The following is an 18,504-nucleotide window of genomic DNA, read 5'->3' on the forward strand; positions in this document are numbered from 1 at the left end:
TTGGCATAAGCTGCAGCTTATAAGTGTTTGCACTGGTGGCTTGTGCCCAGCACAGAGCAGGCCTGATAGAAAACAATGGAATTTACACCCATGTATTCAAGGGCAGAATTTATCCCATTGTCTTCCGCCTCTCTCTACTTCCCAGGGACTAATTGGCTAGGTGTGCTATGGGATTTTGAAGGGTACAGTCCAGACGTGTGTGTGTGTGTGACAGAGAGAGAGAGAGAACGCGGAAAAGGAGGTGGAACTCACTGATCCATGTGGACCTGCCAGTATGCCTTGCGTGTGACATTCACCCAGTTGAAGTCTCCGCTATAATACTTGGGATCAGTCCCCCCCAGCAGCAGCTCCCCTCCAGGCTGAGCTGATGGGTCCCTGAAAGAGAAGAGACAGAAAATCAATTCAAGTAAAGCGGGGGGGGGAGGAAGACACTGCTTCTCCAAGCACGCTCATTCTACAAGGGATCCCTGTGCACTCATGCCAGGGGGTGGGAAGAAGAGAACGCGAGCGCACAGGGCACCCACCTATGAAAGGTATAAAAATATTAAACCACCAACATTGTGGCTTAGGCTGTGAGGAGAGAGGGGATATAAGGGGACTCTAGCGTGTCTTAGGCTAGCTGAGGGTGGAGCCATCCTGTAACAGCTATGGATGTTGTGTTGAGACCTAGAGAAATTCACTGTATGCAAGGAAAGAGCAATGGAAGAAGGATCATTGCTCACTGACAGCCTAGACTGGCCAACTTTTTTTTACCACTAGCTCCAGGACTAAAGAGACAGACATAGACAATTTCTTTATCTCCCTTGCACTTGGGGCTAGGGCAGGGGCAGAATAAGCTCTGTCACCCCATGCACTAGTACAATACCCTGCATCCAGCCAACAACATGTGTTTATGTGGGCAGGGATGCAGCTGATCAAATGATCCGTTGTTATTGCCTGACTCTTGGCCCAGAGAACCAAATTCTCCAGGTTATTTCAACACACAGATTGCAGCTGAATAGGTGTGAGGAAGCATTGCTATGGGGGATTTTTAGCCTTAACTGAACCAGAAACCGCCCCCCAATAAAGAGAGTTTTCAGCCCAAGGAGTCTGGTCTCTCCCAGGTAAATGGAAAACCATGCTGAAGTCTGGAAGGGTGGTGATGGGTATGACAAAACCAGCCAACGCCATGGTGTCAGGGCCTCCTGCTGCCATGATCCCAGTCCTTCCTCCGTATGGTCTTCTCCCACTCCCCTTGAAACTCACAGCCTCTCCTGGTCCACCACAGCACCACATTCAACCCCTCCTCTTAGGAACAAAGCCCCTGAATCTCCCCTCCCTCACACTGGTTTCATACCAATGTAGCTCTGTGGAGGTACTCCCAACTGTCACTGGTGCAAGGGAGAGGAGAATCAGGCCTCAACTCCTTCAGCAAGGCCCACCAGTGATTCCCATCACTACATGCATAGGGCTAATGTGAACCAACTCAGAAGGAATCCACGACTCCTTCCCAGTCCAGAGTTCGACTTTCTGCCAACATATACAGAGCGGGTAGAGTTCTGCACTGAGACCCCATTCCTCTACCCCCTGGGTAGGCATCTGGGTATACTTGGTCCTGCCTCAGTGCAGGGGGGTGGACTAGATGATCTCTGGAGGTCCCTTCCAGCCCTATTTGGCTATGACACTGTTAACGGCACCTGTGCAAAGTGGATGTGAAAGGCTACCATTTTGATCAGAAACAACAAGGAGTCTGGTGGCATTTGAAGAAGTGAGGTTTTTACCCACGAAAGCTTATGTTCAAATAAATCTGTTCAAGTCTTTAAGGTGCCACCGGACTCCTTGTTGTTTGCATGGATACAGACTAACACAGCTACCCCCCGATACTTGCCATTTTGATCAGATGGCATTAACACACCCACTTTGCACAGGTGGAAGTGACTGCCTAAGGGGCCAGACGGGGAAGAAACTTAGGGCTGGACAAAGGGAGCTGCTAAGCATCCTCAAGTCTTTTTGGGGACGCTCATCTCCTCAAAGGATCAGGCCATTCGAGTGCCAGAGCCTCGGGGCAGGACGTATGCAGACTTTGCCCGGTGACAAACACGCTGTAGGCATTCAGGAAAGGGAAAGCTTCGCAGATGATGTAAATCAGCGGAGCTCCAGAGAACTGAAAGAATCAGGTTTTTTTTGTTTTTGTTTTTTTTTTTTAAAAACAACAAAGCAGCTATGTCCGGAGCACCTCAATCAGTTGCCCGATGTCAAGCAACCTGTGGGAAGTAGCTACAGCGAGAGATGAATGCTCACTCTCCCTGCAGGAGTAAGGGACCCTATTGCAGGAATAGGATTCTGGGGCCAGGCCCTCCTCTGGTGTAAAGGGATGCCAATTTCAATACAGCTGCACCCCAATCAGCTGAGGATCTGGCCCTTGGAATGAGGGTGGGAGGACAGGAGGTGGCCCACAGGTTGGAGACAGCCAGACCAGATGTCTCAAGAATGAGCTCCGTGCCCCACACAGCGTCACCTGTTGAGGTAGAAGGAAAAGATGTTCTTCTCCACCAGCTTCTGCTGAATGACGTTATCGAAGAAGGGTGTGACTTTGTCCACAGAGATCTTCGGGAAGGCCATACCCAGAATGCCGTCGAACTTGGCAGCGATGAAGGTTATGCCAGGCTGCTTGGTTGCTTCACCAAAGATCTGGTCCTTGACAACTAAGTCACCAATCTGCAGGGGTGGGGGGAAGTCCACCAAAAACCAAGATGGTTAAAAAGAGACAGACAGTCTCAGAGTACCTGGGTGGGAGAAAGCACTTTCCTAGAAACAGGATGGAGTCAACGTGCGAGAGCTGTTCTAGCATTGGCTAGAGAGATCCTGCCCCTTAATGCGTGCCTCACAGAGAAATCATGGGTGGATCTCAGGTCAGAACGCTATGCTACAAGTACAGGCCACTGGAGATACAACTCACATCTACTGCAGGCAGACCGACATTGGACCCTCTTAGCTCCCTGTGAATGGCATGACAGGAAATGCTTATGCTCCCTTCCCTGGATCAGACTTACTCCTCTAGCTGCTCTCTTATTTCTCTTGGCTCGCCCTCCTTGAGCCCCTCGGCTCGAACTGTGCCCCCTCCACTGAACTGAAACAGCCCAACTGCAGGTCACCGATAGCTTAGCTCCTTGGGGCAGGGAGTGTCTTTTTGTTCAGTGTTTGTACAGTGCCCAGCACAAGGGGGTTCTGGTCCAGGACTGGGGCTGCTAGGTGCTTACTATTATTGTAAGTAACAATAATAAATCCCATTCTCTCCTGGGCTTTCACCTCATGGCTTCCCTGGGCCTGCGCTTTCCCGATTCTCCTCATGTCCTCAGAGTGGTTTTTTAGTAACTTCTTGGCCTCCTCTCTGCCCCACACGATTCTGTATTCTGTCCCCGCTTTGGCATCCCCTAAAGAGAGGGAGTACCTCTCCCACCCATTCCCTCACCTACCACAGCGACCACCACCCCTACTGCCCTCCTCCCTAAGCTCTGCACTAGCGTGTCCGACTCCAGTTCAGACTGGCTCTCAGGTTCCCCCCCAACCACTGGCAGTGCCGTTATCCTTCCTGTCCCCACACACATCTGGCCAGTTGCTGAGTCCTGTAGCTTCTACCTGCCCTTTCCTTGCTATCCCCTTATTGAGGTCATCCCCTGCAATCCACCCCCGCGACAACCATCTCCTGTCTGGCTTGACTGCCTCACTGCTCTCCCCCATCAAAGGCATGTCTGAAGCAACCACTGCTAATGGGAACTTCCATTCTGACCACATCACTTCTGCTCTTTCAGTCCCTCCACTGGTTTCTGGTCACTTACTGCCTTGTATTCGAGTTCCTGTTCCTTATCCTTGAGGCCCTACAGAATCCTGTCCCCAGCTACAACTTCCCCTTGCATTCCCAACGTGCCTCCTCACCTTTCCATTCCTTCCGCTCTCAGCGGCCACCATGCTGCCCCCTACTCCTGAAACAACCTCCCCTCCCCCACCGCTCTCTTTCCTTCTTCAAAACCCAACCTACCTTATTTTCCTAGCTAGAATCTGCAGCCTCCCCTCATGAACTGTTGCTCTGAACGACATGTTTGTCTGTCTAGTGGGATTTGGATGGCATGTCCCTCAGTTTAGGGAAAGTTTCCCCATCTACGTTTACGGCCCTACTTATGCCCTTTGAATTAGGAGACCCCAAACATTCAGAGAGCAGACACCACAGATGCTGGCTCCCACATTTCTCAGGAAAGCAGGTCATGACATTGAGGTGGGCACTGAAGGGCTGTGTTGGGGTGGTAGGAGGGGCAAAGTGGTAATCAGACCGATGTGAATTTAAGGTCAGCGATCTTGCCAGACTCATGGCTAGAAGGACTGACATGGTGTAAAGCACTAGGAGATCAGTTTGGCCCCAGTGAAGTCAACGGAGCTATGATGATTTATACCAGATGGGGATCTGGCCTTTGGTTTCTATCTCTAGCTGTTCACGAGATCTCATGGCTTAAAATGATCACAGGCAATTTTACCAATTGGACCAGGATGCTTTCAGAGTCCTAACCATCTTTCCTCAGTCCCTGCTGGTTGGGTCTGAAACTCCTATTGACGGCATTACAGTGAGATGAACTGTACTGAAAAGGAAAAGCTCAGCCTCTCTGACCTGACATCAGAAAACGATCCCTTGTGAATGACTAAAATCCCCCTAGGGTTAGATAGTGCCTCGCTCTGTGTCAGTGTGTAAGGGTGTGTGCACAGGCCTGCTTTGTGTGCAGAGAGTTCTTATTTTAACTGCACTAAGGACACTTTGTTTCAAAGTGTCATTTGCGTCACAAGAGAGAAAACCCACAGAGCAGGATGTGGGACAGAAAAGACCCGAGTGACATGTCCGGTAATGCACTGAGAAGAGGGAGGTGTTTTCAGAAGTTATAAATGCACCACCACAGAATTACTTCAGTGCTTAAACAAGAGCAATGAAATATTTGACGGGCCCGATCCCCAGCTGGAGCAATGCTGATTTACGCCAGCTGGGAAGCTGACCAAAAACTGCTAACATTTTGACATGCACCAAGGTAGCCAGGCATGCACGCACTTTCAGGCTTGAAGCCTAAGAGCATCTTTAGCAGAGCAAAGGCATTGGGTTACAGAACTTTCCCTCTTTAAGTCACTTGTTTGGCTCCCATCCAGGTACATAATGATCAAAAATCATTACTAGTGGATGCTTGGTTGGTGGCCTCGCTCCAGTTCCTTGCAGAGAGGTCTCCCGCATCACATCCTGCAATTGGCACCATAGTTAGCAGCCTCAGCAGAAAGACCAAAAACTGAAAGGGGCATGAAGGCTGAAGGCCAAATCCTCAGCAGGTGTAGGGCAGGGTAGATTCAATGACTTCAGTGGAGTGGGGTCAATTTACCCCAGCCAGGAATCTTGCCTTGAACTCGCCCTTCCTGCTGTGTGGTTAATTGAGGACTTCACTGTGCAGGGCCATCGGCCTAGCACTCAGCTGTCTGTGTTTTCTGTCCTGTTCTTGTAAAGCACCCCCTAAGCTTCCTGTGAAGCTAGAATCCCCTTGGCAGAACTTGGGATCACTAGCACTCTGGGAGGCAGGGGTTCCCCTGCTACAACTGCATTCATCGTTTGTTACTTGGAGTACGATTCCCACCTCCATCAGGAAGTCAGAAGGTTTTCTACAAGGCTAGTGAATCATGGGAATAGGCTTCCAAAGAAGGTTGTGGAATCCTCCTCACTGGAGGTTTTTAAGACCAGACTGGACAAACACCTGTCAAGGATGGTCTTGGTTGGTCCTCCCTCACTGTGTGGGGATGGACTAGAGGACCTCTTGAAGTCCCTTCCAGCCCTACATTTCTGTGTTTCTATTACCTCTCATGGGGTGTGTTTCCCTAGGATGTTCAATAAAGGTTCAGGATGCCCAGAATTACTGTTTAGGGGCAGGGGTTTAAGGGGAAAGCAGAGAAGGGAAAGACAGTCCTCCATTCCCTCTCAGCTAGTCAGCTGTCCTTGCCAAACACCCGCCAAGGCAGACCCACAGCTGGCAAATAGTGACTTAGCTGGTTGATATCAGCAAAGCTCCATCAGAGGATCTGGCCCAGCTTGATGGCTGCATTTTAGGTCTGGGCTCAGACATTGACAATGGCCCCCATTTCACATCTCTTGTGCATCCCAAGCCTCTCTCGGACATCAGTGGGAATTTGGGCTGTGCAATGAAAGCAGGAACAGGCCCAGCACGGGAAGCCACTTAGGTTTCCAGCATTTAGCGCCCCACCTCTGAGAGTGCCAGGAACCCACTGCAGTGCTCCCTTGGATTGTAAACTCGGCTCATCACAGGACAGACTTCGATCACTTAAGCACACAGGGAAGCTGAACATTGCAAGTTGCAATGGCTGCAGAGAGCTCCCCCCCCCAGGCAGGCTCAGGAACAAACTAATTAAAAAGAAGGCATTCCAATGATAATTAAAAAAAGCTGCAATTTTCCTTCTGACTCATTTCACTCCCTCCATTAAACTGGAGAGCACTGAAACCTACTAACACAATCCCATAAAGCCAGCTGCTTTGGATCACCGCCCCACTCCATCATTGGAGCAGCTCCTTTCAAATTGCCTCTTCATCTCTCCCGTCACCTGCGCCCAGCTCCCCCCGCAATCCTCCAATCCCACGAACAGCAGCCGACTGCACAGGGCAAAAGCAGACATCTCTATTGGTGCTAGACTTTTTTTTTTTTTTAAACCTAACAGAAGTGGAACATTTATTGCTAAATGCAAAATGACTTCATTGGGCAACAGCCACAAAATCCTTGGAAGGGGTTTTAGTGAATCCTAGAAGCTGCAAGGTTGAAATGGAATGACTAGGGTCTAGAACAACTCTTAGAGGTGAACGTTGTGATGCCAGGGATCTAGGCACGGGAGCAGGGACAGAGAGCTAGAATGGAGGGACAGGGATAGCATTGGGCACTGCAGATCTCCCAAGACCAGTGCAGTACTTGGGGGTGGGAATAGGGGGAGGAAAGATCTACTGGTTTTGAAGGTCAATCCTTGCTTATTGTGGGGTGGCAAATCCTCTCACTCGTCCGGGCAATACTGATGGTGAATCTTAGCAAGAGGAAACCTCACTCATGGTGTCATCTGACCACAGTGAGACTCTGCCCATTGAGGATTCATTCTGAATCAGTCCCAGAGTCTCCTGTTGCTTACGGGGATAACACCTACAAGGGAACGTTCTGGTTGTAAGTCAAGTATTTCTGCACTAGTCTAGAAAAGATTGGCAGAGGGGAGCTAGAGTCTAATCCAAGCCAGATGGGAAATTCAATTCAGGCTGTTTTTCTGCTCAGTGTGGGGGGGAGGAGGAGGAGGAGGAGGAGAGAGATCCCCTTCTTTTGATACCAGCAGACTTTGTTAGCCAACTGGGACAGGCACAGAAAATGCCAGTGGATTTCTGGGCCTACCTAAAATAGGTTTATAGATTATCTATTTTGCTAAGCAAGTTTAGGGCTCTCAAGCCAGCACTGAAAACTAAGGCCCAGATCCTCAGAGGTATATAGGCTCCTAATTTGCATGGATTTCAACACCTTTGAGGACCTCGGCCTACGTAATTTGGAAGCCCAAGTCCCAGTGACTTTCAACAGGACTTGAGCTCTAAGTCACAGCTGTGCTTCGGAAAGCCCGGAGCCCACGTTTTCAAGAGTGATGAGTGATTTCGGGCATCTCATTTTCTGAGTGCCTCACTGGAGACACCCTGAAGTAGCCTGATTTTCAGAGGGTGGATGCTCCGCACTTTCTGGTAATCAGGTCCCTTCAAGTTGTCTCAAGTTGAGTGCTGGGGTGAAAAAAATAAAAAGATGCAGTCCCTCCCCACCAAAAAAATCACAGGTCACTTGAAAGTGTAGGCCCCAAGTTTCTACACAGAAGCAAAACTAATGCAATACAGGCAATAGCAGAGCAAGCTTACCCCGGACTGCCTCAAGTCTGATATGATGGAAGTACCCCTAGTGGTGGTAGAATGGAGATTAAACTACACTCGCTCAATGCTTAGCCTCGCCAATGAGATCTGCCAATTGCAACGTGGACATGTGTCCCTAGGGGAGGTGGACTGAGATCCCCAACTAAGGCCCTGACTCAAAGCACTTAAGCATGTGCTTACCTTTAAGGAATAGTGGGATGCAGTCTTTCCTAGAGACTAGAGAACTGGACTGGGAGTCGGAAGACCTGGGGTCTATGCCTAACTACTACTGGTCTGCTGGGTGACCATCGGCAAGTTGATTCCCCTCTCTGTGCCTCAGTTTCCCCACCCTACAATACCGACCTGTGTAAAATGCTCTGAGATCTGATGAGCAGTGCTAGGTATTACTAAGTCCCATTGAAATCAAAGGCACATGCCTGAATTCCTGGCTCAACGAGGGGCTACATGGGTTGCAGAAGTGAAGTACAGTCAATACTAACCCCCACAACATCCTGGCTGAGGTATCCAGACAGGCTCCCGGTTCCATAATGGATGGCGAAAGCTGTGCCGTTCTTCTGGTATGTACTGGATTTGGAGGAGTCGTATTTGTGATGGATCACTGCAGTGAGGAATAGGAACACAGGAGGTACACACAATATGAATGCTGCTCAGCAATTTACACAGTGCGTTGCCTGTCTGAAGCACTGGTCAGGCATTAGCTAATTAACTGAGTGGGTCAAAAAAAAAAAAAAAAAAAAAAAAAAAGCTGTCAGGAACTCCTAGAAATTAATGTCACAACCCACCTGAGAGATGTGATAGAGGATCCTCCTTTTACAAATGGGGGTGGGGGGGGAAGGGGAAGAAGCAGAGAAGTGAAGGTCACACTAAAGTCAGTGGTGGAACACAGATCAAGAAACTCACGACTACCAGACTCCTAATCCCACCCTCATAGCTCCAGATCATGCTCCTTCCCCTGCTCTTAGAAGTAAATGCATGTTGAAGGAGAGGGTAAGCAGAACCCTCATTCTTACATATGCCAATTCCAGAATGCCTTATAAAGCATTTCTAACATGTGAGCAATTCAATGATGAGATCCAATTTAGCAGTTGAATAGGATTTGGCTACCGGATTTGGAGACTAGACTACACATGGCTGATATGTCAGGGGACATTAGAAACCAAGAGAGTGATGCTCAAGTCACCATAACGGCCCCAAGAGGAAGATGCTTTGTGCTCCGGAGAGTTTGGGTGAATTTAAGTATATACAGGTATTAAAACATTAATTTTTGTATTCACTCATTTAGATCACATAGCGTTTCTTTCTTAAAGGTGACCTGGAAAAGATTTTTTTAAAATATAGGTTTTCTGCCCTTCTTTCTAAATAAGGCCTGGAAGGTTTTAGTTTAAAAAAATTTTTAAAAAAAATTGGGGGGGAGGAAGAAGAGGGAAGAAGGATGTCTTTCCCCATTAGAGTGACCAGATAGCAGATGTGAAAAGTCAGGACAGGGAGTAGGGGGTAATAGGCGCCTATTACAAGAAAAGGCCCCAAATATTGGGACTGTCCCTGTAAAATTGGGACATCTGGTCACCCTATCCGCCACGCCTATTTGTTTTATACCTTAGAAAGTTCAGGAATTTTATTTATTTCTTCCCCAGTTTTGCTCAAGGGTCTAAATGGATGTCTCAGCAGACATTGATTGTTTTTAATTATAAGGCTGGAGACAAGAAGTCATTAGCAATGACATCCTTGCTCCCAAATGTTTTTTCATCCCTGGAATTAAATAGGTCAAAAGACAAACAAGCCAAAAAGATGGAACCTGATACATCACTGCCTGGCACCTTGTGCATAATCACATCTGTGCAAACTCAATTCCAGTTTGGGAGCATTTTACATTTGCTTTGCACTAGAGTAAAATGAGCGATGCAAGGTGCAAGTTGAGAATCAGGACCACAGAGCTGTGAACAGACCAGCTAAAAATCTCTTCCCCTCTCAAATGCGCAGCTATCTTACTCCTGGCTCTTGGGTTGTCAACCTTTCCCTAGCTCTCTAGTTGTACAAAATCTCCAAGACAGACCAGTCCTGAATCAGAGAGTCTCCAGCCTAGACAGGGCCCAAATCTCCAATATATAAAAACAAATGGGAAACAAACCCACTAAAAAAAAATAAAATAAATATTTTATATATATGTTATACAAATATTTTATATAAAAATATTCATCCACCTGCCAAACCACTATGTATCACAAAGGGCACAAGTCCAATATTCACCTTCTTCCCCCCGCCCCCCGGCTTTGCAGGTCACCTTTCATGTTTGGAGAAAGTGGAGCCAACAAATATACATTCTGCTTAAGTAGCACATTTGGTGGCTTTTAAAAGGCATTTTACCACAGTTGGGTTTGACATCTTCTTCTTTGGAGATTTATTATACTGTAACATCACCGGGCGAAAACCTTGTAATTTGTAAGCCTTTGGTTCTAGCCACAACATTTTTAAAAACATAGTTATTATTAATTATAGATCCATAAACATGTGCATGCATAGTCTGGGCAGTAATAAACTAGAAACTAGGACAGTTGGTATCAGATCTAGCAAGATAGGCTTTTTTGACAGCATTGAGCAATAGGACAACATAGCTATAATTTGGGGAGAAGCAGAGCGACACATGGAATGGCTCATTACCCAATCAAGGTCATTCCGAAAAGAATTAATGTGAGTGTGTGTGGGAGATGGGGGCGGGAAAAAAGACAGAACAGGAGGAGAGATGGGAGAAGGAAGGGCCATTAACTTGATAGCTCACGGGACCGGGACTCAGGACACACAGGTTCTATTCCTGGCTATGCTTGTGACCTTGGGCACGTTGCTTCGCCTTGTGTGTCCCATCTGTAAAATGGGGATAACGATATTGACATCTCCTTTGTAAAGGGTTTGACCTCTACAGAGGAAAACGGCTGTAAGAGTTGGAACATTATTGGTGTTTCTATTTCACTCACCCATTTTAGGTGGGCCATTGAAAAACTGTCAGCATAGACTTTCCTTGTCCCTTGCTCCTTCAGTCAAAGGGAACAAGGGCGCCAATGCCCAGATATCAGCACTGTGCTCCAATAATGCAGTGAAACTGTCATCACAGGGCAAGAAAAGGGCTTGCTCTGGTGAGCCTGAAAAGTGAAAAATATAAAAGACTACAACCTCCAAACCCCTGGGATTGGACAAACTTAAGGGGAAAGAAAAAGGGGATTCTTATTTTGAAGACCTAGTGGTTGCAGGTGCCAAAGACAGGGACCGTTTCAGTGTATTCCCAGTGCCGTGTCTAGCTTAGCCATGCTGCAGCTGCCTAAGCTGGGGAAGCCATTCTGGGGACTGGCGTGCAAAGGAGAACACAGAGAGCCCTAAAGCATTCAGTGCTTCACTTGGGTTATTCTCCCTGACTGCTCCAGCTGGCCCACTCATGGGCCAAGAAGTCTGCAGGACAGACTTGTTTGGAGGATGCCGGTTGCCTTCTGGGTTTCTCCCTTGAGTGGTCTGACCTTCCGTCCCTGGTTTGCAGGGTGGCTCTTTGGTGCCTGTACTGGATATGCAAGGAACAGGAGACTGCTAAAGGTCATGAAGACAGGCAGCTATACAGCACAAGAGCTACTTACAGCAGGCGATGTCCAGGAGGTTGCAATGGACAGAGGGCACCCAGAGGTTGGACGATCCAGTGTCAAAGACCACGGTGAACTTTTGCGGTGGTGTCCCAATACCAATCTCGCCATAGTACTGAGCCTGGGGGAGAAGAGGAGCGCAGAGAGGAGTGTTAATACAGATGAAAGTTTCTGGGGACAAGGAGGGTATTCTCGCTCAAAATTGAATTGAACCAGATAATCCTCTGGGATTGATGCATAAATAACTTAGTGGTGTAAGACTGCAATTGCAATCCCTACTTCTCCCAGCAGGAGTAGGGAATGGTGTAGACAAGTGCTGGCGGTAGCGAGCTCATAATCACTCCAGTACCAGCCTCTTCCAGAAGGAATCACTTAGAGCGAAGGGCATAGTAGTGGTGAGCTCACAGCTGCTCCAATCCCAGCCTCTCTCAAGAGGAATTAGTGTAGGAACATGGGCTGCAGTAAGCTCACAAACCCAGATCCTCAGTGGTAACTAGGAGCCTAACTGCCATTGATTTCAGTCCTACAGCAGTCTGAGCCTCACACAGCAAGAATCACTGAAAGGAATAGCAGGGAATCCAAGAGATACAGGAGCATCGGAATAGGTTACAGCGTTTGCAGGTTGGGTAGGAGTCTCCCTCTCTCTCCTCCACCCAAGCCACACAGTTACAAAGTGCTGAACAGAGAGATGGACTTGTGATGAAAGCCCTACAGTACAAGTCATAAGATCTGGGTTCTGTTCCCAGCTCTGCTACAGACTTCCCGGGTGACGTTGGCCAAATCACTTGATCTCCTGGTGCCTCCATTCTCCTTCTGAAAAAAAATGGCGGTAATAATATTCCCTTCACCTATCTTGTTCATTTAGAATGTAAAAGAGTCTGTTTCTCACTAGGTATTTGTACAGCACTTAGCACAATAGGGTCAAGGCCTCTAGGTGCTACCATAACACAGACAGAGGGAAATTCCTCAGAGAATACCTGGAAGTTACTACACTTAGACACGGAATGAGACTAATAAAGAAATATTACAACTGGAAGTAAAGTGACTCTGTCATCTCCCAAGTACCCCACCTGCTGTCAGTTCTTAGCAGGTAGTAACTAACGTCAGCCAGGAAAATCCTGTGCGAAACAGAACAGGTCCTTCTAAATCAGTACGTGAAACCCCTGTGTTCTATGCTCTTCCACGTGCCCCAGCATGGATATGGGGCCGTCGCCTTCCAGCTCCTCCCAAGCATAACAAAACTGTACATAGATCAGTTCCTTTGGCAGATGGATGTGCACCTCTGTGGTGGTTTTATCCTGCCTAGACAAGCCTGACATCCCTCTAGTTTCTTACCAGCTCACTCCCACTCATTTAAAAAAAAAAAAAAAAAAACATTTATTTTTTAAAATGTAAAACAAAGCATCAGCCACAAAAAGTTGGCTGCCCGCAGACAGTACCTTGGGCATCCACCTCCCTGAGCTTTTGTTCTAACTCCAATATGCAACTGTAAGTAGGGCTAGATTACACTTGCTTGCTCTGTGTGCTGGGTAGGTAGATTTCCCAGGTTAGGGCCATTAGCTTCTGCTCATTTGAAGTTTTCATTAAAATAAGAAGTTTCTAATCCTTAGGACAGTGAAGAGAATCCTGCAGCTGTGAACCAAGTGTGTACTGATGCAGTGCAGTCTGAGTCTGGAGACAGCCAGGTGCCTCTGCAGCTGATCTTCACTCTGCCAAGCTGCAGCAGAGTGAAACTGGACCACAGGTTCGCCAATTTGCATTGTTGCCATTCCAAGAATCAGGTTAGGTTCAGCCCTGCTGACACTGAGGAAAGTTGTAAGTAGCAGCAGCATACATGAAGCTAGTCACTGGGCAGTGGAGAGGAGTCAGGACTCGTAAACAGGCTGAGATAGAGGTAGAGTAGCAGTGAACTTTCCAAGCACCCTTGCAGCTTAAAAAAAAAAAAAAAATGGTAGGTGTGAGAGTGAGAGAAATGCTCAGTTTCCCTTCCAGCAGGGAGGGGATAGGTATAATAGGGAGTACACAATGATCACCTACTAGACCTGCAAGCCAGGGATTGGTATGAAAGAAGCCCTTGAGCAGGGATCAAAGACAGAGATTCCAAGTAGGACTCCAAGGAGCTAGACATGGGGCTGGCTTCTCACATGGGTAATGCCTTCCCTTCGTTCTTACCAGGCTTTGGCTAGACAAGATGGGAGAGGTAATCTCTTTTATTGGACCAACTTCTGGTGGCTAGTAGTTTTAGTCCAATGGTACACAGAAGTCTGCAAAGATTTTCAACCCCTATTTGTGAGTGAGTGGGAGGGAAAAGATAAGTTAGGAAACTCACAGAGACAGGATGATTTATTTGTTTATTGCAGGGAGGTGAGGGGGAGGGAGAAAGAAAGCAAAGATAAAAAATAGAGGTGAGAAGGCAGAGAAGTGGTGGAGGGAGAGAAAAGGAAGATCCTAGGCAAATACTGAAGACACACCTCCATCTACTATAGGAAAGAAACTAAAAGGTGGAGTGAAGCCAGGAAGGAAACACAACTATTACAAAGTGAAAAGAGGGAGTAAGGTGAAAAAAAAAATTAGAAAGCCAACTGGTATTGTGACAATTACAGTGCACAAGAGTCTTATTCCCGCAAATTGCAAGAGGTAGGAGTGGCAGCACAAGTATTTCCCACCCTGGCTGGCAGGCTAGTAGGGATCAGAAACTTTTCAAGCGGCAAGCGTAGGAGAACACAGCTCCCCTGAGCCAGGGGGTAGCAAGAGATTGCACTAGATGTGCCTGGAGGAGTTTAACGAAGGGGGGTGGGAGAGGCGTTGTCAGTATTGTGGGGAAAGAGCTGGACCAGCAGTTTAGAAGCAACCTTGGAGTCTAGTTTATCAGCCAGCTACATGTGCGAGTGGCTGGATGCCCTGGACTGCAGCATGCTGAACACAGAGATGGCGGTACAAAGTACACCAGTTAGGCAGGCCTGGCGCTCCTGTTCATGCGGCATAGATGGCATCCCCGAGCAGCAGCAAAATTTTGCTTATTGTTATAGGAGCGATTGCAGGGAGGGAAGGGCAGTCCCCCTCCAATTTATGGCAGAAGGAAGTTGAGAGCTGGGACAGCCCTTGGGTGTGAGGCATACAGATGCTCTGGGTTTGCTTACTGGGATTCTCACATGATGGAGGACATCTCTCCACCTTCCTAAAGTTTATTCCTGGTGTTGGGAACTATCAGGATTGGGGGCAAAGGAAAGCCACACACCATGGACTGTTGCACTGTGCGGAGAGGGTAAAATGGGGTCCAGCTGGAGCTGCTCTTCCCCCTTCTTCTGACCCAGAACTATGCAAGGAAGCGCCTCACCCCAAAACACACACTCCGGGGGCACGAGGACGCAGATGGTGACTTCCCCTGGCCCTTCCTCCCCCATGTGGTCTTGGGGAAAAACTGCAGTGAGAAAATCAGCCGGAGGCTCAAGTCTAGCTGGTAGGAGCAGGCACTGAGGCAGCCAAAGTAGGGACCAGACATACCAAGAACTTCCTCTGCTGATTGATCCGACCCTATCCCACTGCCCAATCTCTTCACCCCAGTTCACTCTACACCTGCCCCTCTTAGCTTTTTGTTCTCTGTCCTGCCCCCTCACTCCTCTTCCCCTCACTTTTCTTTCCTCTGAATTTACCCTTCTCCCACGCTGCACCGGTCTGGTCAATTTGGACTGTAAACTTGTCGGGGCAGGGACCATCTGCTACTCTGTGTTTGTACAGTGCCTAGCACAGTGGGGGCCCCAGGCTTGATGGGTGCTTAGTAATAAGGGAAGGCTGGGCAACTAAAATAAAAATCTCAGGCCCTGATCCACAGACAATCAGGACCTTAGAGGGAAAGCTATGAGGAAGGGAGGTCAATTTTTGCCCTAAAACACCCTCCAAACCTCAGGGTCCTGATTAAAAAGGACACTGCATTGTATAGCCAGCTGCAGTGAGGCAGGGTCCTAAGTATTTAGCAGTTTTGTAAGGCAGCTCAGATCACTAAGGAGTTAGTGATCCATTATAATAAACTGTAATGGGGAGGCAGTGGTGCTTTCCGATTATTGCTAGAACTCAAAAAAATTAACCCCTTATTGCAGGCAAGGAGGGATTAGCACGGGACACATGCCTGACTACATCAGTTTATGGAATCCTGAGCATGATTCTCTACTGCCTTGCCCCTGCTGTGCTCATTTATACTGTCCCCAAGTGCTAGCCAATAAACATCCCACTAACTTACAGTGGAGTAGGGTTTGTAAGGCATAGCCACATAAGGAGCAAGGTAGCACAAGGTCAGTCTTCCCCTGACCAGCAGTTCTGGGAGACGGACCAGGAAAGCCCATTACTAGCAGCATGGCAGTGGGCTGAATGGAAGCATAGCCAGAGCGCAGCAGGGGAGGCTAAATAAAATGAAATGCAGATGGAGCGATGTTGGCTTTTTGTTTTTTAAATTGCCTTAACTGAAGGGGTTTCACACACAAGAACTCATCTGATCAGAATAGCCCTGGACCAGCTTTCCACCGGGTTGCCAGCAATACGCTGACTTGCAGTCACAAGGGAAGGCAGCGTAGATGGGCCAATGATTCAGCACTTCTCCTGTGTTGTTTTCTATGTTTTTTATTTTGCACGGTCACCAAAGTTTGTCCAAACCCAGCACGCCTCAAAGGTCACCCAACAGCTGTGCTGAGGATTTTCACTTCTCTGCATTCTTCCAGTGGGGAAAAGGAGCCACTAGACAGTGACCCAAAGATCAGCTTACTTTAAAGCACTTCCTTAATACTAGAAGAGAATGACCCTGGGTCGATGCAAAGACCTCATCTACACCTTAACTAGAACCAAGTCAGGGGACCAAATTACAATCTTGCCCCGCGACCAGATTACAAACACAGATACTAGTTGATGTAACCAACACGTAACCCTGTAGTAATTGAGTCAGGTGATCAAAGTGTTGTAACAGGTACTTGACTGGGTTAAAAAAATAGAAGTGGTCACAATCTGAAGAGAAAAATCTCCCAGTCCTTTCTCCTTTATTTGATCTTTTGAAGCATCCTTCTGTAACACTGCAAATACCTCTCCACTAAGAGTGACAGATTTCCACTTGTCACTGACAGTTATGGTCAAATCCCCTCCATGTAATGGGCTATTTAAATTTTTGCACATTGCCAGCCAGAGCACTGTAAAAGCCTAATCTGTTAGCAAGGCAACAAGGTGGAGGAGGTCGTATTTTTTATTGGACCAGCTTCTGTTGGTAAGAGAGAGAAGCTTTTGAGCTACTCACAGCTCTTCCACCAACAGAAGATATCCCCTCACACTCCTTGTCTCGCTAATATCCTAGGACCAACATGCCTACAACACCACTGCAAATAGTAAGAGGACAGACAAGAAAAGCTTTGCAGACTCCCTGACCTCCAAAGGGAGCTTGAACTTTGGGAACGGAGCTGATCTTAAAACAAAAAACAAACAAAAAAACCCACATGCCAATCCTACAAGGCTGACTTTGTACTGAATTTGCAGCAAATCCAGTACAAAGTACTTAAAAACTAACAGATACTTAAGTGCTTCGCTGGGTCAGTCTCCATCACAGGATTAGCTGGGCCTATATGGACTAATGCCTTCAGTCACATGACTGTCACCTGATCAAAGTGTAGGCTAGAACTGGGGGCTTGAATCTTTGACAGGCCCAACTCACCCTATGACAGGGCCACAGAACTTAGACTCAGGGTTTCTTTAAGTTCTGCCGGCTGCAATGGAGCCCCACTGGGCTGTTCTGGGACCTGAGACAGGAATGCAGCTGTACATTAGCCACACACCCCTTCTGTACGTCACACCCCTATGTTGGAAGTGGGATGGGCGGCCCACAGCTGCTAGGCCAGTTCTATGCCATCTGGAGATTCCTAAGGGGAAATTCTTAAGGTAGCCGGTTAAGCTGGCTATAAGATTGCACCAGTCTCACAGCGCAAAGCAAAGCGTTTTCCATGTGAGCCATGATCTGGCCAGTAGACGCTGCTCAAGGAACTAGACAGCTAAATGTATACACTAGAACCAAATAGATGCTGGGAAACCCAGAGGAAGTGCTATGTGCTTTAATACTGATGAGCTTCACGGAAGAGGTGCTTGAAGACCTGAATGCAGAGATACTGCTTCCCTTGGCCAGGGAGGGCATCCTAGGTGTAGGGATGCAGGAGAACTAGGTCAATACAGTTAAGAAAGCCATGGACATACCACCTGTCATGTCACTCTCATGACATGACCCACATCTCAATGGCATTGCAATGCAGGGTGTGCAGTCTCCATTGTGCATCATGTCCAAATGGCTACTTCTGCTGAGGAGGTTTAGAGGCTCCCCCAGTCTCCTAGCACTTTGGGTGGGGTTCTGGCACACTGTCAGGGTCTCCCTACCTGAAGGCAAAGGTACAACTGACCCCCCCCACCCCATTCCCCACTTTCTTGCACCAGAAAGGGAAAAACCAAAACAAGCCATTGGAAACAATACAAAGCTGACTTTAAGGCATGAGTTGTCCATTAACAGGAACAGACGCAGAGTATCCCCTTACGAGTCAATACTGGGTACCATTCTGTACCATCTGTGGGCCATAAGTTCTGGGGGGAGGAGAACAAAATGAGTCACCGGCATCCTGGTCAGCGGCAACCAAAACTCTGAGAGGGGCCTCTTCGGGAGACTTGGGCAGGATCTTCTGCCCATCTAACCAGGGGACACTGTCCAGATTGGGGTGACAAGCAGCAATGAGTGGTAGAAGGAGGGTATATTTCAGGGGAAGGGATGAAACCTTGTTATTTTTAAACTCTTCAGTCATAGGGCATGCAGAGCTGGGTGGGAAGGAGAGGGGACATTGACTGGAAGGGAAAAAAAAAAAAAAAAAAGGTGGGGGTGCGCTAAGAAAGACACAGCTGATATCATGCACAAGAACTACAGTGATC

General features: G+C 47.9%; 1 protein-coding gene across 1 annotated transcript in view; it reads right to left on the reverse strand.

The window, feature by feature from the left end:
- CTSD (cathepsin D) overlaps positions 1–18,504 on the reverse strand; it is a 33,866-nt gene that overhangs the window by 7,756 nt on the left and 7,606 nt on the right. Inside the window, exons 3-6 of the mRNA XM_077818258.1 lie at positions 11,566–11,689; positions 8,428–8,546; positions 2,498–2,697; positions 253–375 (exon numbers count right to left, since the gene is read on the reverse strand). Coding sequence (XP_077674384.1) covers positions 253–375; positions 2,498–2,697; positions 8,428–8,546; positions 11,566–11,689 — 566 coding nt within the window. The remainder of the gene's footprint in view (positions 1–252; positions 376–2,497; positions 2,698–8,427; positions 8,547–11,565; positions 11,690–18,504) is intronic.

This window comes from Eretmochelys imbricata, chromosome 6, assembly GCF_965152235.1.
Source record: "Eretmochelys imbricata isolate rEreImb1 chromosome 6, rEreImb1.hap1, whole genome shotgun sequence".
NCBI lineage: Eukaryota > Metazoa > Chordata > Testudines > Cheloniidae > Eretmochelys > Eretmochelys imbricata.